This window comes from Genypterus blacodes, unplaced genomic scaffold, assembly GCF_046128005.1.
Source record: "Genypterus blacodes isolate CSIRO-AG114 ecotype Tasmania unplaced genomic scaffold, CSIRO-AGI_Gbla_v1 ptg000137l_1, whole genome shotgun sequence".
Classification (NCBI taxonomy): domain Eukaryota; kingdom Metazoa; phylum Chordata; class Actinopteri; order Ophidiiformes; family Ophidiidae; genus Genypterus; species Genypterus blacodes.
In genome coordinates, this window is record NW_027466939.1 from 680,001 (window position 1) to 699,511 (window position 19,511).

A 19,511-nucleotide genomic window follows, 5' to 3' on the forward strand; every position below is an offset into this window, starting at 1 on the left:
CTGACTTTAGGGACAAATTGCATTACCTAAAGCCCTCTTAGACAACACAAACAGCTTTGAAGCCGCCACCAAACTAATCTGGCTCATTCAATCATTGGCTCTTGTTCCTTGTGTTTTGGAGACAGAAGATTTAAGGTCTGGAACCTCAGCTTAGCGGTTCCACGGCTGATGGCCCTAATAATACCACCACATCACATCACTGAAAACATCTGATCCCCAGCGCCAAACATCCACAAACATGTGTTTCCTCTCACTCCCCCTCTCTCTCTCTCTCTCTCTCTTTCCTCCGTCCCCGTCTCGTCCACGCATTCCGCTCTTCTTATCTGTTGCCGTGGCGTTTATCTCCGTCGTCTGTCTCGGTGTTTATCTGTCTGTCTGAGTCTTGTTGATTCCTGCCATATGCTGCGCTCACTTTGTTTATCGTGGGCCCGCAGCTTTCACAGGGAGACAGATACACACACACACACACACACACACACACACACACACACACACACACACACACACACACACACACGCACACACACACACACACACTCATGCTGTGATGTTGTGTCTGACTGTTATATCAAACGTGTCACGCCTGCCAGGTGAAAAGTGCAGCCGTGTCTGAAATGAGTGCATAGATATAGAAGTGTACACATGTTAAAGGGCCATTGCGCTCAACAATAGACGCCTTTCTGTGCTCTTACAAGCTCTCCCCGCTCTCAGAGCCTCATGTGGGGCCAAACGTGGCATCAGTCCATGTGGTGTGTGTGTGTGTGACAGATGATCCTTTCGTACCAGGCTGCCATGCTGGCAAACAGCAGCGAATATTAGCGTGTACCTGTGATGAAGCAGGTACGTCCCCGTGCCAGCACCTCCCCCTCCTCCTCTTCCTCCTCTTCTTCTCTGTTTACCCCCTGCTTGTTTTTCTCCCTGCGTTCCTTTCCATCATGTCTCACTGTGGAGGTGTGGGAGTTGGGGGGGCAGGGAGTGAGCTAATAGTTTCAGGTTTTGATTGGAATGAAGGGAAAAGGGGCCGATAGTAGAAGGAGGAGGAGGAGGAGGAGGAAGAGGGAGGGGAAAGGGTGAAGGCTGAGGGGATGGATGGAGGAGGGAGCTGATGGGGGGGAAATGGATAGGTGGGTGGGTGAGTGGGGGGGTGGGGTGGGGGTGCAGAGGGGGAGGTGAGTATAAAAGAGTCGCTGTGAGGAATTAGGAAATATTCCTCAGGAGAAAATTCACGAGACCAATATTCTCCAGACTCATCACACCGTCACTACCTTTCACGGTGAGTACTCTCAAAACACATCTGTAGCAAATACCTGCAGGGGAAGAGTGGAGTAGAAGAAGGAAGATAGAAGAAGAAGAAGAAGAAAAGGAAGAAGTAGTATATTCTAGTAAACAAATATTAGAAAAAACTTCAAAATTGAAAGCTGCAGTAATCTTTGTTTTCCACTCATGCTTATGCAGTCGTCTCTCCCTGCACAGCACAGTGGGCCTTCAGTCTGTGTGTGTGTGTGTGTGTGTGTGTGTGTGTGTGTGTGTGTGTGTGCATGTGTGCGTGTGTGTGTGTGTGTGTGTGTGTGTGTGTGCATGTGTGTGTGTTCATATTGCTTCAAAAGCAGTTTGAGCTCAGCCCTGTCAGGAGACGTATCGGGCCGGGGGCTGTTTGCAGCATGGTGGGCACTTGTGAACACACTGGGACCCCCGCTGAGACTCAGACGATATAAAACTCTAGACTAGAGTTGTCAGCACCTGACACACTCACCCACACACAAACACACAAACACACATACACACTGTTAGCTGCCTTTGCAAATCTTTGGAAGTTGTTTTTGAATTTGGGGCCTGTTCAGTGTCCAGACAGAAGCTGAGCCACACCTGAGGGGGCTGAAGCTGTGAGCACTGTACGCGCGCGTGTGTGTGTGCGTGTGCATGGTCCTGTCTATGTGAGCATGTGTCAAATAGCTTGTGCATGCATATGTATGTGTGTGTTTTTGTGTAAAGCCGATGAAAGCTGCTATTGACAGTGGAATGGAGCGCTGCAGAACCCAATCCTGTCCAAATCCTACAAACAGACGATGGATGAAAGCTTTCCTACACTGCAGGCATGCAAATAGGTGTGTGTGTGTGTGTGTGTAAGAGAGAGAGAGAGAAAGAGAGATAGAGAGGGAGAGAGAGGGAGAGAGAGGGAGAATGTGTGCTACTCTCTCAGTAACACATCTGGCTTTATTGTTTGTACAGATGTCACACACCTTAGGTCACTTGGGCTTGAGCGCACATACTGTATGTGTGTGTGTGTGTGTGTGTGTGTGTGCGTGTGTGTATATGTGTGTATGTAGCATACTGTACATATGTGTGTGTGTGTGTGTGTGTGTGTGGCATACTGTATGTGTATATGCAGATTGTGTGTGTATTCCTCACCATATAGAAGAGGCTGCCTGCTGATCTGTAATCAGCACGTATAGAGGATTACAGCACTGAGCTGACATGTGTGTGTGTGTGTGTGTGTGACTCCATTAGCTTCCATCAACCACAGAGACTCTCTGCTGGCTCCTGACTGCAAATGCTGCACAGTGTGTGTGTGGGGGGGGGGGGCTGTGTGGGATTGTGTTTGTGTGTGTGTGTGTGTGTGTGTTTCTTACTGTATAGCTGTAATTACAGGCCGGTAACAGGAGTCAGCAGATTCTGTCTCCCTGCTTTAATACACTGTGGCATGTTTACCATAGACGTCGGGTCTTGTGAGCTGCTTATAGCTCCGGTTTGTGTTTTCCCCTCCAGAAATACTTCAGAGGCAGAGACAGCACGTATGTTTACTGTATGTGGGAATAAAGTCAAGGCATAAATGAATCAAGTACATTCAGTGCATCAGGCTCTCGGATGTACGAAGCCACAGGCAGATATAGAAACGTTGACACTTCAGTCTGGGTTTGGTTCCGTCCCGTCTCCCAACCTGTCTCTCTCTCTCTCCCTCCCTCCCTCCCTCTCTCCCTCCCTCTCTCTCCCTCCCTCTCTCTCTCTCTCTCTCTCTCTCTCTCTCTCTCTCCCTCTCTCTCTCTCTCTCTCTTGCCAAACAGGATCCAAAATGAAGAGCCTTCTGCAGTGTGTGCTCATCTGCGCCGTTGTCTCCCTCTGTGTCTGCTATGGTACACACACCACACACACACACCCTAACTCCCCCCTCCACCCCCCTCCATCGCTCCTGCAGCAGCCATTTCTCCATTTATAACCTGTAATATATCTGTTCAGCTCTTCATCCCTCATGATTAACACGACTCCATGTTTTTCCCGTAGACTCTCATGAAAGCACAGAATCCGTTGAAGGTGAATTAAATGTCGTCTCTCACTCAAGGGAAAACATGCATGCTTCAATAACAAAGACAAACCTGCACATGATATACACTAACGCATGCGGGTCACATATGTTATCACACACACACACCCTGACGTGGACACACACTGCATGTCCTGACTAACCTGGAGTGTCTCAGGCTCATTAAACTTATTTGTCTCCAGATTTGTTCGTGAGTCCAAACCGAGCCAACACCTTCATCACACCGCAGAGGAGCAACGTGTACAACGTCCCCGCCAGAGGAAACACTGTCAACTACTACAACTTAATGAGGTGGGACACAAAACCACACACACACACACACACACACACAACTCTGCACACATATAAGTTGACACACACACACCAACAAGAATGAGACCATCATTAAGACACAACGTAATTGTACTATTAAAGATCTACATGTGCTCGACATCAACACACACACACGCACACACACGCACGCACGCACGCACGCGCACGCACGCACACACACACACACACACACACACAGACGCACGCACGCACACACACACACACACACACCCTGAAGCTCAGTGTAATTACTCGAATGCGATAATTAAGTTTGTGAGATTAAATGAGAAATGCAACAAAAGAGGAAAAAGGCCACTGGGTGTTACTATCTGTTTATGATTATCCTCTTTCTCTTTCTCTCTCTCTCTCTCTCTCTCTCTCTCTCTCTCTCTCTCTCTCTCTCTCTCTCTCTCTCTCTCTTTCTGTGCCCCCCATCACACCCCCTCCCGTCCTCCCCTCTCCCGTGCGTCCAGGACGATAAAGTCTCCAGCCGAGAGACGTGCAGAGACTTGCGAGGACTACTCTCCCTGTCGCTTCTACGCTTATCGCCACGGCTACCAGCAGGCCTACCAGAGATACTTTAGCGCCCAGAATCCTCCTCAGACACCAGTCGGGGCCCGTCGGTACTAGACAGAGACAAAGTGTCCCTCTATCTGCAAAAGATCATCATCTCCTGATATGGTTTACATAACATATTGTGACTTTTATGTAATTTATATACGGGCTTCTTCGGCTTCTTCAGCTTCTTCTACACGCTGTGACGAAACAATCAGATCTTACCAACCTATCATTACACGCGTGTAGAAATGCAAAGCCAATCTCTTGTGTAATGTCAGGATACGTGTTACCCACTATTATCACACCTTCCTGCCAATTATGAGCTTTATGTGATACGACTGAATGGAGATGAGTCTGTTTTGCTCGCTATCCTGCCTCCTCTTATGTTATCCGTGTATCTACCCAGGCCAGCGCTGCCCGCTCTCACTGTTTACTCCCACGACTTTGATCAAATAAAACGTCCTTTTGTTGTGTTTTGTCTCAATCCCGCTTCAGTCGTCTCTTCACCACACGGCTGCATTCGTGCCTGAAAGAGCGGTGCGACATCTAAACACTGCTCAAGATGGAAAAGGTTCTATTTTAAAGGCTAGACAAGGGATTAACAAAAAAGGCTTGTAAGAATAATCGGAGTAAAGGTTTTAAAATAGAGTTATTCTGGTGTTAATTAAAGAAGACTTAGACTCATACCTCCACCAAAGAGGAACAAGCTTAGACATCATTCATCTTGTTAATCTCAAAGAGTTTTAATTGATCCCCAATGTCTGCATGTTGCCAAATTAACTTGGATAAGGCTTAAGAGTCTTTCCAACAAAGTTTTGTCAAATTAGGTGAATTACTTTTGGAGTAATTGTGTTGAAAACAAACAACCAAAGCAACGGGTGCAGGGTTCCCTTTCTGGGCACTTTAAGAGAGATCTGTGCAATTCAGACATGCACGCATCAGACAGTTAAACAAACACAGACACGCACGCACGCACACACACACAGGTCATGCTCAATGTGGATCTCGGCATGCACATGTCTCAAAATGACATACAGGCATTGGATGTTTGTGTTTGTAATGTTGCCACAAGGCCACAGATGTCCACAGTTCAAGCTGTCCTGGTTTGAATTCTTCAAGTCTGTCTCTGAAACGAGACGAGGCACCGGCGTAGACCCAGACGGTGAAATTACAGCCCACATAACGCTGGGAGCACCCGTCCAAACTTTGCAAAGTTGAAAGAGGCAACAAGTGGAACAGAAGGGAAAATGAAATGCATTACTTTTGCAAATTAAAGACATCCAAAAATCTGGTTTTGGCTTATGCACTTTGTTAAACGTGGATGAGAAAATGTCCATCAGCAGATTTGAATAGGCAGTTTTTGCTCAATTTATTTGTTCATTAAATCAAAACAAATGCACAGATGTACAGGTTGCAGTTGTTTACTTCATGTTAGTAGTTTTAATGGGAAACACCTGTTATTGAAACGGTGTAACTTAATGTGGGACGCTAGCTTCTCCTGCTCAGCATCAGATGTACTTACTGACCTAGATGTGAATGTGTAGGTTTGACGGGGCGATGTAAACTTCTGACCTCCTCAGGATGCTACCGGTACTGCACATCTATCCAAGGTTTCACCCAAGGTTCTGTCAACGTCACAAAATCTAATAGCAAATCTGGAGATAATGGAGGTCACATTAATCTACACCGTTAATCTATTAACATGTCAGACACACTTTATTAGTTTATGTTAGGTATATCCACTATTCACCACAATTCAGTTACAATAGAGGAATAGAGATCCAAACATTGATTCATTTTACTCAAAGTTCACCCATGGTTGTTCAGGAGAGACTAAAATATCATAAACAAGGTGGAAAATGCTTGTCAGTGAAAATCCCTTCCCCAGGCTGATATCTGTGGTTGTCACCTGAGCTTTAAAACAAACAGGCACCTTTTGCGAGCAGCGAATGTGTATTTACATAAGCATATTCATACAAAATGCATGAGTCTTCTCTCCTCACAAGTTATTGAAGACATGTTTTTTTGACAGAGATGTGTATCTGTGCTTCGGTGTGGGTGTGTGATACATGATTCCCCAGCCAATCACACACCCATGTCATCGCAAGGGCCCCATCTATAAAGCCAGGATGTATTTCTGTTTATGTGTGTGTCAGAGAAAAGGAGAAAGAGAGAGATTAAAAAAAGAGCTATTGCAGTCTCCTACTTGTTGCCTGAAGAAAGAAGCAAAAGAAGCAGGATGAAGACAGCGGCCATCGTCATCCTCTGCTCCGTGGCAGTCATCTGCCTGTGCTCAGGTAGGATATGGCTCATATTAATCTGACTCATAAGTTAGAAAGCTTTTTACACCCAGAGGAAACATGCATAATTAATATTCCAAATATGTTCCAATAAATATGAGCTTTATTTCCATTTGTTTCTGTTCCTGCTGCTCTACAAACTACTGTAATAATCCGGCCAGCTGACTAACTGGAAGCCTGAGGACAAATGACTGCAGTGTAAAATCATAATTATTCATATTTTTCTCCTGTTTTAATTTCCCCTGCTGCAGTCCAGCCTGCCATTGACGACCCTGCAGAGGAGGGTAAGAGAAAGAAATCAATACATAATTAATATAGAAAAGAAGAAGGTAACAATAATGTTAAATCAATGCAAATTAAAGAATAAATTACATTTTTAGCTAGTCTGCTAAACAAAAGAACCACAGCCACAACAAGACAATTTCTTCAAAGAGTTTTTAGGAAGGTGTTGTCGATGTAAAATAATTAATTTATAATTATTTTAACATGTTGAATCCTTGACAAAAAGAATATAAAATGTAATACCCAGGCTATTTTAATAATAGATTTTACTGTCCTACATTCTGTATAAATCTACAGTCTTTGCTTTACCACACACATTTTTAACTTTACTTCAGGGGTAAATGATCCTGTAATTTATGTCATAATAACATAATAGCTTCACATTATGATTTGTATTGATATAATCTGATGTATTTGGAGAATCTGTCACAAAAGTGTGTTTTTGTGTAAAAATGTGTGTGTGCATGATGTGCAGGTGTGTTTGTGGAGAGGGATCACGCTGCCACAGTGGTGAGACAGAAGCGAGCTGCTGGAGAGTTGACCCTCATCCAGCTGGAGAGGTTAGTCTCACCTCAGATATGCACATAGGGGCAGGAATTCATACATATGTGCATCTTTCATAGTTCAGTCACATCCTTACAGCGATGACTGATATAGCAATGTAGTAATGTCAGAGATGATTAACTCTTGTCTACTTTCTCTCTCTCTCTCTCTCTCTCTCTCTCTCTCTCTCTCTCTCTCTCCGTCTCCAGCCTAAGCGAGGTGTGTGAGCAGAACCTGGCTTGTGATGAAATGATGGACACGGCTGGAATCGTCGCTGCCTACACTGCCCACTATGGACCAATCCCCTACTAAACCCCAAAGTATGACAACTGACAACTGACAACTGCCACGACAACTGACAACTCAACATTCAACCATTTCACGTCATCTTTTTTTTGATTGGTATTTTTATCAAACTTTTTCTTGAGGAAAAAAGCACGAGTATTCTTTCACTCTGGCCTGCCAGAAACACAAGTGTCTATCATTCTATCATTTCTGTTAATCTAGTGTAATGAAATAAAAAAAATAAAAAAAATAAAACTGTTTTGTCATTTGTTATTGTACTGAATTCAGACAGTATACAGTATAACATTATGTACACCATTACCATTTCTTACCTGTATGACAGCTATTCACTAGTGTATGACAACTATTCACAGAGAAATAAGTGAGTCTTCAGTTGTACAAATACAGTTCAAATTAAATAAATATTAGGTATATGTTTGTCATATGATTAACATTTATTAATAAATAAAGCATTCTGAAATTGGAAAGGAAAGGTTATCAGAATGGGGGTTTGGGAATTTAATATGAGAATAATAATAATTCAATGATGAATATTATGTACAAATTTGATATATTATTATCTATTATTATAAAAGCATGCACCAGGACAGGACAGCATGAATGTACAAACAAGCTGATGTTCACTTAAGGGCTGTTGATGCTACAGGTGGCCTCTGGGGGCAGCAACATATTTTGGGTTGGCTACTTTTGATGACGTTGTTCCCTTTTCCGCTCTCGCTCGCGGCAAGTAAACATGGCGAACAACTAGCCAACTTGCGGTGTTCATTCAGGCTTGCAACCTTTGGGGTTTTTTTCTTTGGAAATTAAAAGATTAACTTAGTTTATCTTTTGTGCAGATTCGCAGACGTGTAGGGCTTTGTGCTCTACGGGATTTACTCGCATAAAAGGTAAAGTGAGGTTTTGCCACCTGTGTCGCGGTCCCTCGAGCGCGGCTAATGCTACCGCTAGCTAACCTAGAGCCGCTACGCTAGCTCTCTGTCAAACTAATTGTACTGGCTGCTCCATGTTGATACCGTCTATAGCTTTAAACGTACGAAGGTTGATTATATTATTGCATACGGTATTCAGTTAGAGTGAGTAATGTATGTTTATTAGCGTAAATTATCGATGGACTGACAACTTAGGAGAAGAAAGCAATCGTTAATGTTGTTAGACCCACCAAGCCAAATGTGAAAGGCCCATGATCTCACTCGAACCTGTAACTTAAATGGAGGTTTAGATGTAGGTTGGAGGTTTAGAAGACGCAAGAAGAATCAAGGAGTCTGGCTAATGGTTATTCAATGTTGGTGCTAAAGCCTGCGAGTTTGATTCAGCTGTTCACTCGTAGAGCTTATGGATCTTAATGTTTAGAATCTTGATTTGGACACAGTTTTGGTTATTCTCATCTCATCTGTTCTCATATTTGGCGTTCTCATTCTCGACAGGGTGAAGGAGAAGAGCCGTCACCATGGGGCGACGTTCAACCTCCTCCACCAAGAGTGGGAAATTCATGAATCCCACAGATCAAGCCAGTAAGTACTTCTGCTTTTATAAGAACTACCGGAATCATCTTGAAAGTGACTGAAGAAACACTCTAAGGAGATTGAATATTTGAGTCAATTAAGTGTTTGCATTCTATCTCCTTTCTAGGGAAGGAGGCCAGGAAGAGGGAGTTGAAAAAGGTACTTATCCTCTTGAGATCACATGAAATATTTCTTGTCTACATTCAGAGATATTGTGGTGTTTATATTTTTCTCTGTCTCTAAATTTTCCTCCTAGAACAAGAAGCAGCGAATGATGGTGAGGGCTGCAGTGCTAAAGATGAAGGACCCCAGACAGATCATCAGAGACATGGAGAAGCTGGATGAGATGGGTATGGGGTCTTGATTGGTTTGTTTGTTGTTGTTAAATTTGGGTTTGAGCAGCCTATGCTTTGAAACTCCAACTCCAACTATTTATCATTTCTCTCCATCTTCATCAGAGTTCAACCCGGTTCAGCAGCCTCTGCTCAATGAGAAGGTTCTGAGGGATAAGAGGAAGAAGCTGCGTGAGACGTTTGAACGCATCGTCCGTCTCTATGAGAGAGAGAATCCTGAAACCTACAAGGAGCTGCGCAAACTGGAGCTAGACTATGAAACCAAACGAGGGCAACTGGCTCTCTATTTTGACTCTGTTAAGGTGTGTGTGTGTGTACATTTGTGGATTTGTAGATACTGTGCGAGAGAAGGAGTATAAATCTGTGTTCTTTAATTAATCGTAGGTGTGGCTCCAGGTCCATGTACATAAATCTGAGCATCATGTTTAATGAGATCAGATTTCATTCACAATACTCACTGAGTCACTTCTCGCTCGGCTGCTTTGCCTCTGATGACACTGTTTCTCATCTTGTCTGTTTGTTGTATTCCAGAATGCAGAGTCAGTGGAGGTGGACAGTATCCCTCTGCCAGAGATGCCTCACGCTCCCTCCAACATCCACATCCAGGACATCCCATTACCAGGCGCTCAGCCTCCCTCCATACTGAAGAAGAGCTCCACTTTTGTGTAGGTGTTGACTTCTGCTCATTGGCAGTCATAATGCATGTATTTCTGAGTTAAATCGAAACATTAATGTGTTAGGAAGTGTGTTTCATGAAATGGTAGTAAGTATGAAAGTGCTTTGATTTAACAACATTCTGCTTAATGTATAGAGTAATATGTAAATCTCTGCTGATGCTGTGTTCCTCAGTAAAGGATCTCTGACATCGTCCTCTGGCCCAGTGCCCACTATAGTGCCAGGTGTCCCACGTTTACCCCCGGGAAAGAAACCTCCCGGCCCCCCGCCAGGTCCCCCACCGCCTCAAGTCCTGGCACTGCATGGCATCGCTGTTCGACGCTCGTTTGTTTCTGAAGCTGGTAAGGCAGCCTAACTATTTCCTAAGTGACATTTATGAATTCTAATCACTGTTTTGTTCTTGTAGGAGTTTAGGATGTATAGTTTCTTCTTCCTACAACTATGTCTAACTCTCTTCTCCTTCAGCAGAGCCGTCCATTCCCGGTATAGACAAAGAGTTGGCCATGGAGCTGGGAAGAGAAAGGGACAGCGGTAGCGATAGTGACAGAGATCGCGATGACCTGGAGGACGACGACAGTGACTCTGAGGAGGACAGCGAAGAAGAGAGAGACGAAGGCGTGGACGCTGACAGGAGGATGAGCGTGGACCGGCACGACGAGGAGAGAGAAAGAGAACAGGAGAGGGACAGAAATGAACGACATGCGGGTGAGGGCTGCAGCATTGCTCTTACGTTTCACAATGCACAGAAATGTAACTTTGCATTTCTATCACTAAGATATTCATTTAATCCCTCCTTGTCTTATTTCTGTAGGTCGCAGTGTACGTTTTGCAGATATGCCACCAGAGGCACCACGGGAAGGGAAGAAGAAGAAGAAGAGAGTGGTGAAGAAGACCAAGGCCATTACCCCTCTGCAGGCGATGATGCTTAGGATGGCAGGTATGAAGACGACCAAATGTGGCCACAGCTGCACACTTAGTCGGCCCGCACTTTCCTTTTTCTACTTTTCTTTACACTGTTTTCTTGTCTTCAGGTCAGGCTGTTCCTGAAGAGGAGGAAGAAGAGGTAGAGGAGGAATACACCGATGAATCCGACGGCTCAGACATTGAGGACAGGGGGCCGCCTGGAGAGAGCCAACCTCACCCGATGGCCGCTCAGCGTTTGCCCCCTCCTGCTGGACCATTGGGAGGACAAGGGCCTCCTCATTTAGGAGGTCCACCTATGACAGGGCCTCCCCCCCTGGGTCCACCTCCAGCTCCTCCAATGAGGCCCCCTGGTCCACCATCCGGCCCACCTCCTGGACCACCACCAGGTCAGCTACAAGTTATATTCCGTTGCTTGATTACAAGGCTGCATCTCTGGTTGTAGTTATATCTACAGTAGTTTGATGATTCGAATGTATGCACATCTTGGTTTCTGTATTTTCATTGTCTGCTTTATCATTTTCAGGTGCTCCTCCCTTCTTGAGGCCTCCTGGTATGCCTGGAGGCCTGAGGGGTCCCGTGCCTCGCCTTCTGCCTCCTGGCCCTCCACCAGGTCGCCCCCCTGGTCCTCCCCCAGGCCCCCCTCCTGGCCTTCCACCTGGCCCCCCACCAAGAGGACCCCCTCCCAGATTACCACCCCCAGCACCACCAGGTAGACATGCGTGTGTGTGTGTATATGCAAGTATGTGTTTATGTTCTGTATGAATGTGGGAATTGTACCTACAAGCAATGTCAGTATAGATAGTCACTCACTGATGATATATTTCTCTGTGTACACGAACATGTGCTGGGAAACTATGATATCACACTTCTCACACGATGGAACATTGTTGTCAGTGCATGTATTTAAAATGCTGATGTTGCTCAGTAGCTATAAATCCCAAACTAAGGCACAGTAAGAACACTTGAGACTTCTATACGTCATAAAGAACCAAATGTGTTGTTAGCAGGAATGTATCACACATGTGTCATGACTCCATATGTCTTGTCTTTGCTCACAGGCATCCCACCTCCTCCTCCAAGAGCAGGGGGGCCCCCACGTCCTCTTGCCCCCCCTCTCTCCCTCTTCCCACCTCCTCTCAACTCCAACGTTCTCAGTGCTCCGCCCAGCATCGTCCAGCGGCAGAAGGGGTCTGGCCAGGATGGGGCACAGGGCAACATGCCTCCCCCTTCCATGCCCATGCCCATGCGACCAGGGGTCATGCAAATGCCCCCTCCTCCAGGGACAGCTGTCCCTTCTGGACAAAATCCCGGCAGCAACGTCCCTGGCCACCACCACACAGCCACCATCGAAAAACGAGCCAACATCACGTCTGTGGCAGGTGGGGGCGGTCCTCTGGGAGTGGGCGGCGGCTCGGGAGGAGCCACCATCTCTGCCAAACCTCAGATTATCAACCCCAAGGCGGAGGTCACCCGCTTTGTGCCCACGGCGCTGAGGGTGCGTAGGGACAAAGGCGGAGCGATGCCCGGGGCAGCATCAGGGCCTCTGGATAGATCAGGGGGAAGAAGAGATGAAAGTCACGGGCAGAAACTGCATGCTGCAGCTGCTGCAATGGGCTACGGCAACCCAGGCCACATGGGTGCTGTGACTCAGCCCACCATGAAGACTAAGGACCAGGTGTATGATGCCTTTATGAGGGAGATGGAGGGACTCCTCTGAGATCCAGAGGCGTTACTGAAAAGGCAAATATTTGTTTTTTTTACTCGTTTTCTGTGCAGTTATAGAGATAGATTTTTTTCACGTCAGTCAGCCAGACGAGTTTTGGGAATGCTGCTGCTCTCTGGTCTCAGCAGGCTCGTCTTCATTTCATCTGGAAGGTTGTTTGTTTCATTCAGGACATGAGTTCATGTTTCGTCTGATTAGATGTTCAGATGAAAACCCCTTGATTTTCTTCTGTTCTGTTAAGCATCTGATAGCAAGAACATTGTGCTGTGCACTGAAAATAACGACTCTGAGTCCTCTGGTTCCTCCTCTCCTCTCTCCAGACAGCTGTACGTGAGCATGGCCAGGAAAAGTTTGTTTTAATGACTGTCAACTGTTTGTTTTATTAAGCTTCTTAAACTTGATTGATTAAAATTGTGGAATGTCTGTCAGTCAACCATTGAAATGAGACGACACACAGTTCATGTCTGAAAGTGTTGAACTACAGCTAAATAAATCCTTCAACAAACACACGCCCCTCCTGCTGGACTGTGATGTCATCACTATAGCTGTACATACAGTATAGATGAGAAAGTCATGCTTCTACAATTTTGGTTTTTGTTTAGTTTTCAGAAAAACTGAAGGATTAAAGAGTATTAAATCAAAACAATTGATAATTGAGTCAAGGCAGTTTATTGTGTTACTTTAGTTGCCACCAAATAATGCCCGTAACCAGATTTGAGTCAAAACTCACTCGCAAACACCGAAACAAACACCAACTCCCATCATCCCTTGCGGCTCTTGATGCTCAGTTCCGTACATGCGCACTCCGGAGCTGACGACACGTTGGGGAGAAAACCATGGCGGACGACCAGGCGGAGAGCTCCAAGCTAAAAACAGACGAAACATACGACGGTTCGAGTAGTGATGATGATGATAACACTAACGACAATGGCGGCGAAATCGTTGACGCGGTGAAGACCTTCAAGGATCTGGTAAGTTTGTTACAGAGGGCGAGGAAGCGAGCATTAGCAAGATGTGAAAGACGCGATGCTAACGTTAGCTCCAGTTTAAACCCAGACACAAACACGTGTAAACAAATCAACCTTGTCTGCTATCTGACAGCGTTTAGAACACTCTTGTACACTGGTAACATGTGGAGTGTTGTGGTTGTTTGTCGTCTATGCCGTGTTCAGGGTGTTACTGAGGTCCTCTGTGAGGCTTGTGATCAGCTGGGATGGAAGACTCCAACCAAGATCCAGATAGAAGCGATACCTGTGGCCCTACAAGGTGAGACCAGGCCACCATCTTCATCCCTTATATGAATGATGATGATCCAGTGAGAGAAACGTTACCTACACATCCGCCTCCTCTTCTTCATCCTCAGGGAAAGATGTGATTGGCCTGGCAGAGACTGGATCAGGGAAGACGGGTGCCTTTGCTCTCCCCATCCTGCAGTCCCTGCTGTCCTCACCACAGAGGCTTCACACCCTCGTCCTCACCCCCACCAGGGAGCTGGCCTTTCAGATCGCTGAGCAGTTTGAGGCCCTGGGCTCCAGCATTGGTGTTAAATGTGGTATGTGTTTATTGAAGCTTCACTGAGTTACCACAAGAACAAGCATGGATCTGTGTGTTTATATACCAACCTGTCTCTTTTCTGTTGCAGCTGTGGTTGTCGGAGGAATCGATATGATGTCTCAGTCCTTGGTGTTGGCTAAGAAACCGCATATTGTCATTGGTGAGTCCACAACTGAGCCTCTACGCGTGTGTGTGTGTGGGGGGAGAACCTGTTGTTTTATGCCCCATGACTGCTTGTGTCTCAATATCAGACAAGGGGAACGTGACCAATCATTTGAATCTGAATAAGTGTGTGATCAGGAGCAGTTGGCAGCCACAGTGTGTGTAGAGGTTAGAAATGTATTCATCTGTACGACATGTTCATGCCGTTTGCAGCCACACCTGGGCGATTGATCGACCACATGGAGAACACCAAAGGTTTCTCGCTAAGAGCCCTGAAGTTCCTGATCATGGATGAAGCAGACAGAATCCTCAACATGGACTTTGAGACTGAGGTGAGGAAGAAAGGCTCAGCCGTCAGATCATCCCTTGTTGTCATCGTGATTCAACTGTATTTTCTCTGTAACACTGTGAGGAAGAACACGGTCTCTCATACGGTGAAGCTGTTTTCCTCTTTTACCAGGTGGATAAGATCTTGAAGGTGATTCCCAGAGAGAGACGGACGTTCCTGTTCTCTGCCACAATGACCAAAAAGGTAAACAGACATGATGATTAACAACAGGATCAATAAGTGTAATGAAGTGGCACTGACGCATTATAAGAGCATTAAGACTGTTCTCTCACATTGATACGCTGTCTTTGTGTCTTTATAGGTCCAGAAGCTACAAAGAGCCGCTTTGAAAGATCCTGTGAAGTGTGCAGTCTCTACCAAATACTCCACTGTAGACAAACTGCAGCAATCCTACGTCTTCATACCATCTAAGTACAAGGTAGGGACAATTACAAACACACACACTCCTTTGTTCTGACACCATGCCCTTTAAGTTGTGTACATTGGTTTGTTACACCATATTTTGTGTGTGTGTGTGTGTGTGTGTGTGTGTGTGTGTGTGTGTGTTGTTACAGGACTGTTACCTGGTGTCCATCCTGAACGAGTTGGCCGGGAACTCCTTCATCATTTTCTGCAGCACGTGTAACAGTGCCCAGCGGGTGGCGCTGTTGTTAAGGAACCTGGGAATCACTGCTATCCCTCTGCACGGCCAGTTGAGTCAGGTAGGGATTCAGTGCAAAACACACACACAGAGATACTCACACGCACACACACACACACACACACACACACCCTCCTCGCTCCGCTGCAGCAGAGTTTTTCAGGCTCCAGACCAACGGCGGTCTGAAGTCATCACAGTGCAGTAAGCAGAGCTGGTGCAGAGCCTCACACTGCAGCAGAATAACTTCCATCTTACATTAGCACCCTCTCATGCACAACAATCTATGGTGCAGCACTCACACACTCACACACACACACACACACTCTAAACACTGTGGGGCGCAATTCTTTCCTTTTCTGCTGTTGAAACATAGCTGTAGATCTTCTTGAACATTAACATACCATGATATATTTCCCTGTCCCAGAGGGAAATTTATCTTGTAACTCTGTTTGGATAGAGCTGATTTGAAAGGAATACAAGTATAAACACACAGAATACAACACATTCATAGAGGAGGAGAGGAGGAGTAGACTACAATCTGTACAAGGGACAGAAAAGAGAAATAAACACAGCCTGAAATGAAAGAGAAGTGATCCACAGTAAGAAGAAGAATATACAACAGATCAGTGCTGGAGCTAGAAATGTCTAAAAACAATACACATCAAACAATAACAAGCTGCATAGGCAAACGCAGATAGATCAGCCTGATACCTACCTCAGTACATTGGCTATAATCAGATAGAGAACATTGATCAGTTTGCCTTGGTTGGTTCAGGGTTTTCCCATCAACCATATCTTAACACTTTGGATCCCTTTTGTGTTGGAAGAACAGCGCCCTCATCTGGATGTGGAACACAAAGCAATTTAACAGATTTTCTTCTCAGTCTGGCACTATCACACATTAGGCATCGTTTAAATTCTAGCAAGACGCCTTCAATGATCACATGTAGGCATCTTCCTCCTGCCTTATACTGCTGCACTGACTCTTCATTGCTCCCCTCTGTTTCTGTTCACTCAGAACAAACGTCTAGGAGCACTGAACAAGTTCAAGTCCAAGTCTCGATCTGTGCTGCTGGCGACTGACGTGGCGTCCAGAGGGTTGGACATTCCTCATGTTGACTGTGTCATCAACTACGACATCCCCACTCACTCCAAGGTGCCTGGCTGCTCAGGGACACACTTTTGCTTTGATTATTGATTTGGCTGCATGTGATCTGTGTGGGATTGACCTGTGTCTCTTGTCGTCCGCCTTTTTAGGATTACATCCACAGAGTTGGGCGAACAGCCAGAGCAGGGCGTTCTGGGAAGGCCATCACTTTTGTCACTCAGTAAGTGTGTTTTGATTTCAGCACTGCAGTCACTGGGTTCATAAAGGACCGATCCACTTTTTTCATTCAGGGGGCTATGATTGATTATGTCACAGCAGCCAGATAACACATCTTCTTATTTCAGGTATGACGTGGAGCTTTTCCAGCGAATAGAAAGCTTAATCGGGAAGAAACTCGCTGCGTTTCCGACCCAGGAAGATGAGGTGATGATGCTGGTGGAGAGGGTGGCAGAGGCTCAGAGATTTGCGAGACTGGTGAGTCCTAATTACTCAACCATCACTTGTTCCAAATGTTTGTCATGTGTTATCTAAACTTTGCTATTTGGGGATTAATCTGGCAAACAGGAATTGATTGCAAAACCTCTTTAGGTGTTGTTACTTTTCTTCTTTTACTGTCTTCAATCATATTCAGTCTCCTTTGTGAAAGAATTCAAATATACAGATGAGTACATTGCCTTCCAAACAAATGTCGTGTCTTCTCAGGAAATGAAGGAGGAAGGTGAGAAAAGGAAAAGGCCCAAAGGAGGAAACAGAGATGATGATGACACAGAGCAAGCCAGCGGTGTGAGGAAGAAAGTGAGAGGAGGACCAGGAGGCGGAGAATTTGGGGGAGGAGGATTTGGAGGCGGAAGAGGAGGCGGCGGAGGAAGAGGAGGCGGCGGAGGAAGAGGTGGCGGCGGAGGAAGAGGTGGCGGAGGAGTAAAGAAGAGGGGTGGGGCAGCGTGGAGAGGAGGACGCTGAAGCCCCCCAAAATCAGACTGTACATACACAACACACTCGTTACAGAAGAATTCCCTTTTTTGAACCTCTTAAGATTTATAATAAAAAACTTCCATAGTTGTAACACCTTTGGTTTGTTTGTGACAGGAAGATGTGGCAGGAAAGTAGAAAATAATGACAGACGAGCCATAGATCAGTTATGATGTAATTTGTAATTGATGGGCAGTATTGCTGATCAAATGTTGGGGACATTGAATCAAGTCAATTTTTTTAACATTTAAAGTATCCATTATTATTTATTATAGGCCAATGTTATTGATTTGCTGTAAATTAGGGGGGTTGGTTTCCTCCATCCAATGAAGTGGAGGGGCGGAGCAATGCTGCAAAGTCGGAGCCCAATTGTTTCCCTCCTGCAACTAGTGTGTGTGCGCGGTGTATAGATATGGGTGAGATAGATCTCCACACTTTCCCTCTTTTCACAGCATCTTCAGAACGGTGTGTGATAAAAGTGAATTCCACGAGTGAGAAGTGATCCCGTGTGGTATCTGCACCAATACAACCCCACATTCCTCTTCTAGGTGATCGATCCCGTGGCGTATCAGCGTGCGTGTCTGATCTGAGTGATCACTTTCTATGCCTGCGCGGTCCCATCGTAGGCGGGAGCAGCAGCGGTCCGGCGCGCTGGTTGAGGAGGGGCCCCAGTGCGGGGCAGCGCGGTGCCTGTGGTGCAGACCCGAAGCCCACATACATATACACACACAGACACACACTTACACACACACTCATGCCTGCTGGCCTCTGGAGCGCGTCGCAGCTAGAAGAATAAAAGCGTCACATTAGGGGGGAGCGAGAAGTGAGAAGCGAACGGCAGCTCAGCGGTGCTCCTCTTGACAGCAGCAGGTAAGTTGGAGGTGTTGCCCGGGATGATGCGCGCTAACGGCGGCGGAGCCTCAGTGTGGATGAATGAACCGGGCTCCAGGCTCCAGGCAGGAGGATGGAGGGCACTCAGGAAACTTTTAGTTTGGCACGCAGGGGAGCTGACCCACATTAACTCACCGAGCCTTAACACCTCATTATCTGCGGTATTTTGTAATTTTCCTCTTTATTATTTTCATGGCACAAACTGTAAGGTGCTCGTTTAGTAGCTGGCGTAGCTTAGTGTGTTTCTTCTTTAAAACAAACATATACATCCCGTTTTGAACCTATAGACGGATTTGTATTAGTTTTTTCTCATATTTGCCTCAATAGTGTCTTCACTTTTAGGCTATCCGCCATTATATTCATAAGTCACGACATATTCAAGGTTAAACCACAGTGGCTATTTTGTTGCGCAGGTTAATAAGTGGAGATATTTGCTAATATTTGTAAACAAGGCTTAACTAGCAAGTTGCCCCCCCCGCTGTCAGCGTTCATTCGGGCCTCTCAGTGACTTTCCAGTACTGTCATATGTGTAATATGTTCGTCATTTTTATTTATAATTGTCACTTAAAGACAGCGTTGTTGTTGTTTGGGAGATATCTATATCTTTTATATTCCGTAATTTTGCGCGGAGTTTGTGCATTCACAGCGTCGCTACGTTGCTCTGTATCAGCTGGCTCGCGCTGTGCCCAGGCGGAATGCGCACTGTCACTGCGCACCTTCATCCAGTCTCATACAGACCGGAGTCACAGCTGACGCGTCCATTTATTAATAAACACAGAAAACGTAGAACATTAACAAGGCCCGGTGTGCGGCGGTGCCCGCGTTCACTGCATGCTCGCTCACTGGCACAGCTAAATGGAACAGCGCCGTTGTTATTGTCGTTACAACACACTCCTGCGCTTTCTCTGAGAAGACACTTCTAAAATGTGGTTTTACATATTTAGCCATTTGGACCTGATGACACTGTTTGAATGAAGTCATGCTTGGAATATGTGACCATATATATACAGTATAGTCACATAATGATCTGTCTGGTCAGAA

At 45.7% G+C, this 19,511-nt stretch overlaps 5 protein-coding genes across 8 annotated transcripts in view; all 5 read left to right on the forward strand.

Annotated features, from left to right (window-relative positions):
* The first annotated feature begins 1,163 nt into the window (after positions 1–1,163).
* Positions 1,164–4,673, forward strand: mgp (matrix Gla protein). Of its 2 annotated transcripts, XM_076164567.1 has the most exons (5): positions 1,164–1,273; positions 3,063–3,131; positions 3,280–3,309; positions 3,502–3,610; positions 4,105–4,673. In XM_076164567.1, exons 2-5 carry the CDS (start codon positions 3,071–3,073, stop codon positions 4,259–4,261), a joined length of 357 nt encoding a protein of 118 aa, XP_076020682.1. In that variant the 5' UTR covers positions 1,164–1,273; positions 3,063–3,070; the 3' UTR covers positions 4,262–4,673. The 2 variants fall into 2 exon arrangements, with proteins under 2 accessions (XP_076020682.1, XP_076020683.1); XM_076164568.1 differs by lacking the exon at positions 3,280–3,309.
* A 137-nt stretch (positions 4,674–4,810) lies between these two features.
* bglap (bone gamma-carboxyglutamate (gla) protein) lies at positions 4,811–7,817 on the forward strand. Its single transcript, XM_076164566.1, has 4 exons — positions 4,811–6,486; positions 6,741–6,773; positions 7,247–7,331; positions 7,524–7,817. Exons 1-4 carry the CDS (start codon positions 6,333–6,335, stop codon positions 7,624–7,626), a joined length of 375 nt encoding a protein of 124 aa, XP_076020681.1. The 5' UTR covers positions 4,811–6,332; the 3' UTR covers positions 7,627–7,817.
* Positions 7,818–8,343: 526 nt separating this feature from the next.
* Positions 8,344–13,435, forward strand: wbp11 (WW domain binding protein 11). Of its 2 annotated transcripts, none has more exons than XM_076164618.1 (12): positions 8,344–8,507; positions 9,045–9,131; positions 9,250–9,281; positions 9,379–9,472; positions 9,581–9,777; positions 10,007–10,140; positions 10,325–10,491; positions 10,616–10,855; positions 10,962–11,087; positions 11,182–11,460; positions 11,598–11,783; positions 12,133–13,435. In XM_076164618.1, exons 2-12 carry the CDS (start codon positions 9,068–9,070, stop codon positions 12,789–12,791), a joined length of 2,178 nt encoding a protein of 725 aa, XP_076020733.1. In that variant the 5' UTR covers positions 8,344–8,507; positions 9,045–9,067; the 3' UTR covers positions 12,792–13,435. The 2 variants fall into 2 exon arrangements, with proteins under 2 accessions (XP_076020733.1, XP_076020734.1); XM_076164619.1 differs by having other exon boundaries at positions 10,619–10,855.
* Positions 13,436–13,606: 171 nt separating this feature from the next.
* Positions 13,607–17,806, forward strand: ddx47 (DEAD (Asp-Glu-Ala-Asp) box polypeptide 47). The gene is made up of 12 exons (XM_076164637.1): positions 13,607–13,768; positions 13,970–14,063; positions 14,161–14,349; positions 14,440–14,511; positions 14,727–14,845; positions 14,974–15,045; positions 15,164–15,280; positions 15,417–15,563; positions 16,521–16,658; positions 16,760–16,830; positions 16,955–17,084; positions 17,313–17,806. The coding sequence occupies exons 1-12, from the start codon at positions 13,634–13,636 to the stop codon at positions 17,568–17,570; spliced, it is 1,542 nt and encodes a 513-aa protein (XP_076020752.1). The 5' UTR covers positions 13,607–13,633; the 3' UTR covers positions 17,571–17,806.
* A 461-nt stretch (positions 17,807–18,267) lies between these two features.
* Positions 18,268–19,511, forward strand: part of LOC143011648 (myosin-10-like) — a 44,673-nt gene continuing 43,429 nt past the window's right edge. For both annotated transcript variants that reach the window (XM_076164594.1, XM_076164595.1), the window contains exon 1: positions 18,268–18,449. The gene's annotated coding sequence lies outside the window, so the exon portion shown is untranslated. The remainder of the gene's footprint in view (positions 18,450–19,511) is intronic.

Coding starts and splice junctions, on each gene's coding strand:
- bglap (XM_076164566.1), top strand. CDS start 6,333: ATGTGTGTGTCAGAGAAAAGGAGAAAGAGAGAGATTAAAAAAAGAGCT. Junction 6,487..6,740: donor AGTCATCTGCCTGTGCTCAG/GTAGGATATGGC, acceptor CCCCTGCTGCAG/TCCAGCCTGCCATTGACGAC. Junction 6,774..7,246: donor TGACGACCCTGCAGAGGAGG/GTAAGAGAAAGA, acceptor CATGATGTGCAG/GTGTGTTTGTGGAGAGGGAT.
- wbp11 (XM_076164618.1), top strand. CDS start 9,068: ATGGGGCGACGTTCAACCTCCTCCACCAAGAGTGGGAAATTCATGAAT. Junction 11,461..11,597: donor ACCTCCTGGACCACCACCAG/GTCAGCTACAAG, acceptor TATCATTTTCAG/GTGCTCCTCCCTTCTTGAGG. Junction 11,784..12,132: donor ACCACCCCCAGCACCACCAG/GTAGACATGCGT, acceptor CTTTGCTCACAG/GCATCCCACCTCCTCCTCCA.
- ddx47 (XM_076164637.1), top strand. CDS start 13,634: ATGGCGGACGACCAGGCGGAGAGCTCCAAGCTAAAAACAGACGAAACA. Junction 14,350..14,439: donor CAGCATTGGTGTTAAATGTG/GTATGTGTTTAT, acceptor TTTCTGTTGCAG/CTGTGGTTGTCGGAGGAATC. Junction 15,281..15,416: donor TCATACCATCTAAGTACAAG/GTAGGGACAATT, acceptor GTGTTGTTACAG/GACTGTTACCTGGTGTCCAT.
- mgp (XM_076164567.1), top strand. CDS start 3,071: ATGAAGAGCCTTCTGCAGTGTGTGCTCATCTGCGCCGTTGTCTCCCTC. Junction 3,132..3,279: donor CTCCCTCTGTGTCTGCTATG/GTACACACACCA, acceptor TTTTTCCCGTAG/ACTCTCATGAAAGCACAGAA. Junction 3,611..4,104: donor AACTACTACAACTTAATGAG/GTGGGACACAAA, acceptor CCGTGCGTCCAG/GACGATAAAGTCTCCAGCCG.